The sequence below is a fragment of the Astatotilapia calliptera genome, chromosome 11 (genome assembly GCF_900246225.1).
Source record: "Astatotilapia calliptera chromosome 11, fAstCal1.2, whole genome shotgun sequence".
Classification (NCBI taxonomy): Eukaryota; Metazoa; Chordata; class Actinopteri; order Cichliformes; family Cichlidae; genus Astatotilapia; species Astatotilapia calliptera.
In genome coordinates, this window is record NC_039312.1 from 23,673,411 (window position 1) to 23,686,094 (window position 12,684).

General features: G+C 40.2%; 1 protein-coding gene across 1 annotated transcript; it reads right to left on the minus strand.

The window, feature by feature from the left end:
• Nucleotides 1-2,770: 2,770 nt before the first annotated feature.
• LOC113032795 (uncharacterized) lies at nucleotides 2,771-9,184 on the minus strand. Its single transcript, XM_026185919.1, has 5 exons — nucleotides 8,252-9,184; nucleotides 7,424-7,475; nucleotides 5,358-5,513; nucleotides 5,018-5,113; nucleotides 2,771-3,711 (listed from the first exon to the last, which is right to left on the minus strand). The coding sequence occupies exons 1-5, from the start codon at nucleotides 8,350-8,352 to the stop codon at nucleotides 3,394-3,396; spliced, it is 723 nt and encodes a 240-aa protein (XP_026041704.1). The 5' UTR covers nucleotides 8,353-9,184; the 3' UTR covers nucleotides 2,771-3,393.
• Between the last annotated feature and the right edge of the window lie 3,500 nt (nucleotides 9,185-12,684).

Below are 12,684 nucleotides of genomic sequence, written 5' to 3' on the forward strand. Positions count from 1 at the left end.
TGTGTGTGTGTGTGTGTGTGTGTGTGTGTGTAAAAAAACTGGTTTGGCTAAAGTTTTTCAAGAATGTTTAACACAATGAATCACAGCCAGAAGGTGAGATTTGTAAGGCTCAGAACTGCTGAGGACCAAAGTTCAGTCCACCCAGGTGTACTTTGAAGGGCCTCTAATTTGAAAAATGTTGACAGTAGGAAATTAAGTAATTATTAAAAATAAATAAAAATCAGCTAATTCTGAGGTTCTTGGAAATATTTTTCAAATTTGTTTGATCTGCAATTAGACACCAGAACTTAAGAGGTCTTTAAAGTGTGTACATTTTTTTTTTTTTTTTTGATAAACCGACTATTAAAGGCTGTTAAGTTCCAGGATGCTTTCTTTCCCGTATCTGAGGTTCAATGTGTTTTCAAAGTGTTCTTTAATGTTTTGTACAAGTTAAAAAAGCTTCCGTATTATTCAGTCCCATTATCTGAATGGCAATCTACAGTAAGCTCTGAGAGGGTGGTTTACTGATTTACTGCAGCTCAGTTACCAAACAGAGCTGAAGACTCAAAATACTAAATAATAACTGAAAATAAAAACTGAGAACAGAGACTCGCCAATAATAAACAATAAATCCAACTCAAAACGCTGGGACCAGTCAGTGACTGTGACAGCTTCAACAGGTTTGTCCTACAGTTAGGTAATTGTTATTTAACTTTAATACAGATGATGTGGATCTGAACTAAATGTAAGGCAGTACATATTTATGCATTTTGATGTGTAATTTTTATAAAGTTGCTCATCAGGTATGAGTCTCTGGATTTTGCTTTGTGTGAAACCTTTTTAATGAAAAGATTAATGAAATGAAGCTCTGCAGCAGAGTCAGTGTGGATCAGCGAACTCTGGAAAGGATCATTTGAATAATGAAGAAATCAGAACTGTTGTTATGGAAACCATGCTATCGCAAATGTCACTGAAAATGTTTTTGACCTTGACTGATGAAACCTGCTCCTCTGGCTGTATCACACGCATCAACGAGGGGTTTCTGGGATGGCTTTCTTTTACCTAGTTGGCCCTCTTTTGGCTTCTTGTTTCAAGATGACCTAGCATCACATTGAATTCAAGTCTCATTCGACTCTGTGACCTTAAGGACCTCAAACACGGCTGAATTTCTTCATGGAGTCTTAACAAGAGCCCACACTGCTGCCTCAGAGCGACTCAGACTTTTCAGTCAGACGAGTAAAAGATGGAGAGAATTTAATGAAGTCTCAGGTTGTCCTTTGTTCTTTTGTCTTACTCAGTGTTCACTAGAAAATATTTATAAGCACTTGGACAACCTTTGCTGCTCAGTACTAAACTTTCATGGTTTCCCTTAAGGCTGCCCCTCAGGTTCAGCTAACATTAATTCATACTTTGTCTTTGTACAGCCGTGCAAAGGCCTTGTTTGACTTTCAGGATGAAGTCTAATTGTCTGATAACTGATGAGGAAAGAGTTAAGTTTACAAAATATCAGCACACTCTGCAAGTTACAGTTATGTTGGCATTTTTTGCACAAAAAGCTATTCTGAATTACTTTTGTTGATATAGATTTTTTCTGCCACCAGAAGTTGACTCCAAGTTATTTTAGTGACTAACATGACTGACATAACATTGCTGTACCTGAACTGTTTTCTTTATCTACGACAGATATTTCTAAAGTGTTCCAATATAATTATGGCTTTCACTCATTTTTATGCATAAAGGAGTTTTGGCATCACAGTTTCAGCAGATCTTTATGTCAAACTTAGCTAGTGTAGGAGGGACTCACTGCCTTTCAGCTGCCTCTGAAAGTTACAAACTGTTCATCCACACAGTGATCAGTAACTAGTCCGTAAAAATTGTACAAATATCCGTGAAGGCTGTAAGTTTGTCTGCTCTGGGTGTTCGGTTGTCAAACCTTGTGTAGTTCAGGATACTTGTGAATCTTGTTCTAGGTCTGTTAGCCATGATTCACTTCAACACATTATAATGTACTGAGAAGAAGTAGAAATTTACCTTAAAATCAAAGCCTATAATGCTAAGAATTCGTGGCAAATCTATGGGTTTTTTATTTTATTTTATTAAAAATATCACAGCAGCTCATGTAATCCTGGATTACAAATGACCCCAAACGGTCACATATCACAACTACAGTGGGGCAAAAAAGTATTTAGTCAGCCACCGATTGTGCAAGTTCCCCCACCTAAAATGATGACAGAGGTCAGTAATTTGCACCAGAGGTACACTTCAACTGTGAGAGACAGAATGTGAAAAAAAAAAAAATCCATGAATCCACATGGTAGGATTTGTAAAGAATTTATTCGTAAATCAGGGTGCACTCTAAGAACTAAAACTGATAATTACTTAAATATTTTGGTGCAACACTTTTACACTCAAAAATAATGAGTAAATGCAAAAACAATCACATCTCTTAAATACACCTTATTAATTGAGTAAATCCAACTAAAATGGAATAAGTTGTTATGAACAATTAAAGATGTTACAGTAACATACAAAATTGAGTAAATACAATTGAAAATCTAAGTTAAAACAACAGTAACCAAAAGTTCAAACTACATAAAATATTAATTAGGAAATGCTGAAATGCTTGGCACATTTAACCTACACCATTACAATTATTTGTTTTTAAATAATGGTGCAATTTACTTAATATTTTTAAGTTAATTGTAATTAACGTTTTTGCTTAAATTAAGTGTTTATTTTATTTATACACACACACACACACACACACAGGAAAAAAGAACCACGTCAATTCAACATTGTTCACAATGATTTATTTTAAACAGCTTTTTTGTGAATCACACATTTAGCAGATTCCTTCTCTGAACACAGTGAGCTGAAATCTGTTCTACATTCAGTGGAATAAAACTTGGATAAAATTTCAGTCACAACAGCCTTATATAATAAAATTGCATCCAAATTGGCATGCTTGATAAAACTCTGTAAAACTGGCATATTGATGCTAACAACAAGAAAAATGTACCTGCCATACAAAGAATAAAAGTGGCTCAAGTGAACGCAGTGCTTTACCTTTTCAGAAAAGGTCAAATGACAAAAATAAAATTAAGATCCCAAAAAGATATAAATCCTGAAAAAAAAACCATTTGCACTGTGACATAGTTTTTGAACATCTTATTTTGATTCCAAAAAATTGGGAAGATTATAACTAAAGAGTGACCAAAAAACATCCATAATGATACTCTCCCATTTACACCTTAATGTGAATCTGGAAAGTTAATACAAAAACAGTTTATGGTACAAACATTATTTATGAACAGGAATGTCAAAACAATGTAATGTCGCAACTGAACCTTTTGATTAGCATTACATGTCACTTAACAAGTCTAACACTTTAAGAACAGCCCTGTGAAATTTTGTCTACAATGAACAGAGGTCATTTTTCAGTCTTTGAACCTTGACAGAAAGGTTTCCTGGATCCAGCTCCATGAACACTTTTCGAAATGCTTCAAATGTGCATTTGAAATTCTTGGGGTATTTCAGATCCAGAGCATAGCACAGTCCCAAAAGATAGCAACAGGCTTTGCTCAGATTCCCAAGTTTGCCCAGAACAGTAACGCCTTCAATAACAATACCCACATCAGTAGGTTCGCCTGACCTGTCTTGATTCTGCAGCAGGTAAATCTTCATCACCTCCTCAGCCAAAGCCTCTTCAACAAAGACAGCATCAGCACCGTCCTTTAAAAAGAGAAACAACTGTTTTAAGCTCACATATTTCCAAACATTGAAACAAAAAGTTTCATTTGTATGACATCACCGGTACTCATAATATGTAGACACTGTGCTCCAAAATCTTATAGCAATAGCAAATGCAAATGCTATTCTTTTGTATGCTTTGAAGTGTTTTTTTTTTCTTTAGAACAGTATCTTAAAACTTTTCTATGATCTCACAAGCTAAAATAAACTACCGTAATTGTCGGGCTATAAGCTGCTACTTTTTGCACCAGCTTTGAACCCTGCGGCTTTTAGTCAGGTGCGGCTTTTCTCTGGATTGTCCATGATTTTTGTCATATCGTAAGATTTGTTTTGTTTGTTCCGCTGTTGCCTGGCGGAAGGGCATGTGATCAGACACACAGTATCGGGGTTCAAGAGTGGTATGTTGGTCACATGTCCATCCGCCAGGCAACACAGTGCCGTACAAGTAGTGCGAAAAACAAACTTCAAAGTAGCGCTACGCGTTCAGCGGTAGGCGTGGATGACGAGCGGTGATAAACTTGCGAAAAGCAAGTTATGCTCAATTCCACCGGTGGATTCTGACAGCGTGGAAAAGTGTGAAAACATCCACGATCACCAACGGATTTGAAGGGCTGGACTGTTGCATGATGGAGAGGAGGACACCGCCACGGCCCTTCTGAGGGTGTTCGACTCTGACACTGACAATGAGGATTTCTTTGGTTTTGAAAGTGACAACGAAGGAGAGAAGCGGAGAGTGGATGACGAAGCCATCCTGAGCCTGTTCGTTTCCGACACTGGAGAAGAGGACTTTGGTGGTTTTAGTGCGCAGGAAGAAGAGAAAGATGGTGGTGAATGACTGACTTTTCTTCTTGTTAAAGCTGTGTCACTGCACCTGAGCCTAAAAGGTAGTCTGAATCTATTTTTCTGGTGTGCTGCAGGTTATTGTTATGTACTACATTTGTTACTCATTTATGAAGCACAGTACATGTGTCCTACTTGTAATTACCGCTACTTGTACATATATCTAAAAAGTTATGCAAATATGTACCCATAACTTGTTTTTCAAGATATTAATAAAAGGGGTGTGTCTCCAAACAGCCATCTCTTTCCTGACAATTCCCTTTGTGCATATTCTCTTACATATGATAAGTCAACATTGAAACACCTGCGGCTTTTGGTCAGGTGCGGCTAATGTATGTACAAACCAGGATTTTCCCCTGATTTTAGCTTGTGCGGCTAATATTCAGGTGCGCTTTGTAGTCCGGGAAATACGGTACTAATATTCCTAAAACAGATTTATTGCACCAACCTCAAAGGTTTTGATTAAGGCACTTGGATCCTCTCCCAGATGGTCAATGAAACATCTGATGATGACTTCTCGTTTTTTCTCGATGGAATTTCCACTCTGTAAAACAGGAAGTCTCAACTGAGGCAAAATTTGCACATTTAAAACATGACTTACCATTTCTAGCTTAAACATAACTATTTTTTTTCTGTTGTTGACCTGTTTTCACACCCACCATCAAGGTAAGAACACCTGTGGAGCTAAAATATTGAACAGAAACCTAAGAAAAGCCGTTTTTAGTGGAAGGGCCTCTTCAATGCTGTGTTGGAACGTTTTTGTGGTTAGAAAATGCAATCTTCCTTACCTGAAGCAGAAGGTTTAACTGTGCCCTGTGGCGTTGTCCAGCAGCACCTTTCTTGGCTTGAAACAAGGACAGGAGTTTGGATGAATACAAGTCCAACGATGACATGAACTTTGGTTCAAGGTTCAGGGTCGTGATCCTATGAAATGCTGCACTGACCTGGATGGGAGAGGACAAAAAATCTGAAGGCCAAAATTCTGATTCAATCAAAAAAATAAATAAATAAAAAAATCTACCATTTTTTGCAACCTGGACCTTATTTTCTAACATGCAAAAGATTAATTTACACATCCAGACATAAATCCATATAAGTGGAGTTGTTCAGTATGCAGACTAAACCCTCAACATAAAGTATTATCTTCCACTAAGCTTCTAAATTTTATGTTATGAATTGCTTGCACTATTTCCCTGTGAGATTGTATAATCTTAGAGGGAAGAGGCGGAGCCAGGTTGCCCTCTGAACCATCGTCTGCCAGGCAGCGATGCGAGAGGAACACACCGCTGAAGTGGCGCTCATATTCAGAATCGTGTCAGCGGCTTTACAGAGAAAGCCTTTCAGCTCCTCTGGCAGCTCTGCTTCCTCCACCTTCCTGGAGATGACAAACGCTAGCAAATCAGTGTTGTTAGTCAATGCAGCTGACTGAACAGTGCATTGATGTGCGCGATCAGTGAACCTTGCTATCAGCTGGTCAAGTTTGGCGGGATGGGCCGGTCGCTGTCCAACGACCTTGGTCATTTTGGTGCCGAAAACTGAAGCGAGGCTCGGCTCCAGAGGGGGAACAGGCGGAAAACTCCGGTCTGTGAAGCCCTCTGTGAAGCCCTAGGTAGAGACCGGCGCTCTAATCTTCGCTGGCTCTGCTGCTGCCTCAGAGAGGTTGGTCATCATCCCTGGGAACTGAGGCCAGATGGGATCTGGGCAACGAGAGTGAGTGGAGCCATACCTTCCCGCCAGATCATGGCCTGTATTTATATAGCGCTTTACTAGTCCCTAAGGACCCCAAAGCGCTTTACATATCCAGTCATCCACCCATTCACACACACATTCACACACTGGTGATGGCAGCTACATTGTAGCCACAGCCACCCTGGGGCGCACTGACAGAGGCGAGGCTGCCGGACACTGGCGCCACCGGGCCCTCTGACCACCACCAGTAGGCAACGGGTGAAGTGTCTTGCCCAAGGACACAACGACCGAGACTGTCCAAGCCGGGGCTCGAACCGGCAACCTTCCGATTACAAGGCGAACTCCCAACTCTTGAGCCACGATCATCAGATGGGGGTGGAGCAGGCTGAGGGACGGGAAGTTCCTTCTCACCAGCTGCCTCCTGGATGATGCCAGGCAGATCCAGGAGCAGCGCACCAACAACTGGGAGCGGCGTCCTTGCCGACATGTGAAGGCCAGGGGTGGATGAGCGTTGGCTCATCCACCCTTCTGTCACCAGAACTCGATGGCTTCTTCCAGCGAGTGCCTCTCTTAGTGGGAACGCCTCCTCAGCATCAGCCTTGAAAAAGGCTGACCTCCACTGCTTTTCCTCTGGCGGGAGGAGCTAACAGGAGCAGCAATAGGATTAAGGTGTGAGGGCAAGGTCCGCATGGTGAGGACCGAGGCAGCCCACGCAGACGGCATGTCGGTCATACGACATGATGTAGCCGGTCTGGCAGGATGGACACAGACGGATGGTCTCGCTGGACATCTTCTGGCTGGCTGAAGAAAAACGGTAGAGCCGATTTCCTGGTCTCACCGTAACTTATACTAGACCAGGGTGAGGCCCACACAGCAGGTGGGCGTGGACTAAAATACTTCAGTGCTGCGCGCACAAGGGGAATACCCACTTAAAGGGCTGCGCCTATACTCATGGTGACACTGGATGACAGGCCATGAACTCATCAATATATTTACCGAACTGAAAAATTCTCAAAATTTAGATTTGGCATTTGTATGACTAAAATAACCCACCACAAAACCACTATAAATATTTAGGTGGTATCACCATCCACTACTCAGCTTGTATAAAACAATATCATATCCTTCCAAAATTTAACACATCAAGTCCTCTGAGTAAAATTACCTGCTTTACTTTGTAGTTGATGCAGATTTTTTTCCTGGTGGTGAAGATGGTGCTGAAAAAATACAAATCAAAACTTTATCATTACAAAACATGTCACTGAGTAATCTGCCATAACACCAATCTCTTATAAGAAAGTTTAGCTTGGATTGAAATAAACATTTATTTATGTAAATTGGGAGTAACTAGGCAAGGCAAATTTATTTGTATAGCACAATTCAACAACAAGGTGATTCGAAGTGCTTTACAGAGAAACAAAAACAAATAAAAAGCATGATTTAAAATTGATTAAAGCAAGCAAACAAACAAACTAACAAACAAAACAGTATATAAAATCAAAACATAAAATCACAACAGTAGATAAAATCAGTAGTTAAATGTAAGTTTTGAAATTTAAGCTTAAAAGTGTGGATTTGGTGCTTTATTCAAATGCAGCTGAGAACAGGTGAGTCTTCAACCTGGATTTAAATAAACTGAGTGTTTCTGGAACTATACTATACTAACTATATACTAACTATACTGGAAATGATGGTACTTTTGGCTTGACCAAAAGGACCAAAGCTTTTTTTTTTCATTATTTTCTGAGATCTGAAAGGAAGTAGGGCCCCCAGTCTAAATTTACTTAAGGCCCCATAGTACTTTGGACCGGCCCTGGATGAGGTAATCTGCTGACCCGGGCGGTCCTGTCAGTGTTCTCTCAAAAACTGGCCCTGTTCGGGACAAAGCTGAAAGCAGCGTCTTATATGCTCTGAAAGACCCCACATAGAACAAGAAAGCTAAGCAGCATGGTTACTGCTATGAACTGTTCCGCGGGCAGGTCTTCTTAGTTACCAAAGCCATTGATGACGTCTGTTCATCTCCTGAACAACCTGACAGAGTGAGTCAGGCCGCGTGACTACCGCAGCTCCCGCACCGCGACTCAACAGGGCCATTTTCTAGAAATGTCTGAGCACACCTGCTTTCACGTGGTTCCTAAAATGCCCCCAATTAAACGGTCAGGTCACTGGTACCGGGACATTCCGGTCAAATTACCCGGAACGCAGATAGCGACTCAGAACGTAAAAGGATAAAAGGGCGCGGTTTCCCGCCGCCTTGACTGGAAGACGGGTTGAAAACTTAAATTAACATGCACAAACACGCTGCGAAAAGTGAGCCACCATGACAAACGCTTTCTTCAGAACATGTTATAAAAGAACGGTGTGGATAAAGACAGCTAATGTAAGAATTGGTCACTTACCTGAAAACGTTACCAAGTCTGCAGTGGATGTGTGTCTGTCTCGTTCAACGTGCAGAAAATCTCCCATGAGGCCATGCTCCTCGCGTGCGGTACATGCCAAAGGTCATTAGTCTTACTCAAAGTTTTAAGTTAGTATTGGGGGACAAAATTATGTTGATTTTTGAACCATTAATAATTAAAGTTAAAGACAATGATAAGTATGAATACCAGTGTCTCAGTTATTATGAGTACTTTCTATGAGATATATTGAGTAGATTTAAATAATGCACCCTGTGTTTCAAATACAGAATTTTTTCTTTTAAATAAACTTGAACAAAAGAACTCAGTTCAACTCAAAAACTGGTGTTGAAAATTTAAGCATTCTTTTCAGTATTTTCAACTCAAGATAACACGTTTGTGATTTTCAAAGATTTAATCAAGGTCATCTAACTTAGAATTATAATGATATTTACTAAGCCCCTGAATAATTTTTTAGGGTGTGGAAAATAAGTATTTGGTCAATAACAAAAATACAACTCAATACTTTGTAACATAACCTTTGTTGGCAATAACAGAGGTCAAATGTTTACTATAGGTCTTTACCAGGTTTGCACACACAGTAGCTGGTATTTTGGCCCATTCCTCCATGCAGATCTTCTCGAGAGCAGTGATGTTTTGGGGCTGTCGCCGAGCAACACGGACTTTCAACTCCCGCCACAGATTTTCTATGGGGTTGAGGTCTGGAGACTGGCTAGGCCACTCCAGGACTTTCAAATGCTTCTTACGGAGCCACTCCTTTGTTGCCCGGGCGGTGTGTTTTGGATCATTGTCATGTTGGAAGACCCAGCCTCGTTTCATCTTCAAAGTTCTCACTGATGGAAGGAGGTTTTGGCTCAAAATCTCACGATACATGGCCCCATTCATTCTGTCCTTAACACGGATCAGTCGTCCTGTCCCCTTGGCAGAAAAACAGCCCCATAGCATGATGTTTCCACCCCCATGCTTCACAGTAGGTATGGTGTTCTTGGGATGCAACTCAGTGTTCTTCTTCCTCCAAACACGACGAGTTGAGTTTATACCAAAAAGTTCTACTTTGGTTTCATCTGACCACATGACATTCTCCCAATCCTCTGCTGTATCATCCATGTGCTCTCTGGCAAACTTCAGACGGGCCTGGACATGCACTGGCTTCAGCAGCGGAACACGTCTGGCACTGCGGGATTTGATTCCCTGCCGTTGTAGTGTGTTACTGATGGTGACCTTTGTTACTTTGGTCCCAGCTCTCTGCAGGTCATTCACCAGGTCCCCCTGTGTGGTTCTGGGATCTTTGCTCACCGTTCTCATGATCATTTTGACCCCACGGGATGAGATCTTGCGTGGAGCCCCAGATCGAGGGAGATTATCAGTGGTCTTGTATGTCTTCCATTTTCTGATGATTGCTCCCACAGTTGATTTTTTCACACCAAGCTGCTTGCCTATTGTAGATTCACTCTTCCCAGTCTGGTGCAGGTCTACAATACTTTTCCTGGTGTCCTTCGAAAGCTCTTTGGTCTTGGCCATGGCGGAGTTTGGAGTCTGACTGTTTGAGGCTGTGGACAGGTGTCTTTTATACAGATGATGAGTTCAAACAGGTGCCATTCATACAGGTAACGAGTGGGGGACAGAAAAGCTTCTTACAGAAGACATTACAGGTCTGTGAGAGCCAGAGATTTTCCTTTTTTGAGGTGACCAAATACTTATTTTCCACCCTGATTTATGAATAAATTCTTTACAAATCCTACCATGTGAATTCATGGATTTTTCTTTCACATTCTGTCTCTCACAGTTGAAGTGTACCTCTGGTGCAAATTACTGACCTCTGTCATCATTTTAAGTGGGGGAACTTGCACAATCGGTGGCTGACTAAATACTTTTTTGCCCCACTGTACATGGATTTTTTTCTCTCTTTAAAAGAACTCAACGTTGTAGTTCAAGCAGCACTGAACACAATAACATGTGTACTCTCTCTTAGTTTTTGGGTTATTAACTTTTAAATTATGATTAGACCTTTTTTTTATAGTATAGTTTTCCCTTCCTTCTACAACATCATACCATCATATCTCACTCAAAGGCATTTAAAATAGCTTGTGGCTGAAGGTGGCTTTACAAATAAATTTGCCTTCATCCATCTGTTAGAACATAATTAAGAAAAGTATCCAAATCGGATTTATTATAATTATAATTTGTTGTAAACATTCAGTGGAAACCCTAAAGTTGATTACAACATACACTGAATAACATGACCTTAATACAATAACCTGTCACGTAGTGTCGTTACTTACCTGAGATTTGAAGGATGCGCCCTCTTTCAATTCTAATATTTGATGCATTAGGTCATAATACAAATAATCTGATTCTTAGAAAAGTGTCCTTTTTGAAAGGCGAGACCAAACACTTCATACCAACCATGAACTAAAGTATTCTGAAGTCGAATGTGAGGCCATCTGTTCGACAGCTAAGGCTTGGGCCAAATTGGGTCATGCAACCAGATAACGATCCCAAACACAGCAGCAAATCTACAGCAGAACGGCTGAAAAAGAAAACGGTCGAAGTCCAGGCCTCAACCTGCAGGATCTTAATAGAGCTGTGAATAAGCAAATATCCACAAACCTCAATGAACTGAAGCAACGCTGTAAAAAAAGACTCGTCCAAAGTTTCTTCAGAATGATGTTCTGAAGAATGTTCTGATGTTCATTTTGTTTGAGTTTTTACTGAATTAAAGACATCACAGGGTATTATATCGCATGTTGCTGATCAGGTTGGGTTGTGTTTACCTTATTTTAAGACCTCGTAGGGACTAGATGTATTTTCATTATGTCCTAACATGGAAAACCTACATGGAAAATACAGGATTTCATGCCAGCCCATCCTGTCGCTGAGTGTAGTGATGAACACATTAAAATGATCACCTGTAATTCTGTTTTTAATGTATTTTCCAGAAATTGTGTGGTTGTAAAGTTGTTTGTATGCAGGTCTTTCACTTATATCTTGTTATCAATGAAAATGCCATAGCAGTTTATATCAATGCCATTTAAAATCAGTTTGCACCTGATTTGAAGTCAGTGTGAATAATGAGAAGTCCTCAATGTGCTCAGGGGCAAAAGGGTTCAGTGACATCTGTGCAAGCTCAATTTACCTTTAGCTACATGACTATTAACCTGTAGCCACTCGAGCACACCCACAGCTGAAACTGAGGTCTAACCGAGGGAGATGTTAAGAATGCAGAACAAGATGATGCAGGTGAGTAATCAATGCAGCGTGACAAGACCGCCCTGTTCTCCTGCGAGGTGCAGTCTCTGAACCGCAACAGTCAGTGAAAAGTTGTCATCATGGTGACACGATGCGTCAAGTTTGAGTAATGTTATTCTGTCTTTGTGTGCCCGTGTCTGTGTGTGACCCTGACACATACCATTTGGAATCAAGTTTAGCACTCAGGTATAACAGTGCAATTTTAAGAAATAAACAGAGCGGACTAAACTTGAACTGACTTTTATATCTTATATAAGGAATTTGCAATGTATTGCAGTTTATATAGCACAGAAGAACATTTCTATTAAATTTAATTCCACCCTTTTTTTAAAGGGCACTTTTCAGTCCAGTTCAAAACTATTTTATTTATATACTGCAAATTTACAACAACAGGGAAAAGAGCAAAGAGAAACAAGACAAAAATTGACTTTTGAGTCTGAGCAATAAACTTGGGATATTCCAATATCAATAACAACAGACAAAATGCAATAAACCATGAGTCAAATCAATTCTTTCTTTTTTGTGTGTTTTTGGCTTGTTGCTGTACTATGGAATACATTTCGGGCCTCCGTGATGGTGTTATGCAATGAAAAAACAAATCTAAACATTAAAAAAAAGAAAACCTTTGCAGTGTTGTATGTGTAAACAAATACTGTTTGTCTATACACACATTTGCTATATTACCAATGATGCTGAAGGTTTCAGTGCTGCATGTACTAAACTTTCTTTAAATAACTGTGACAGAAAGACTTCAAATATA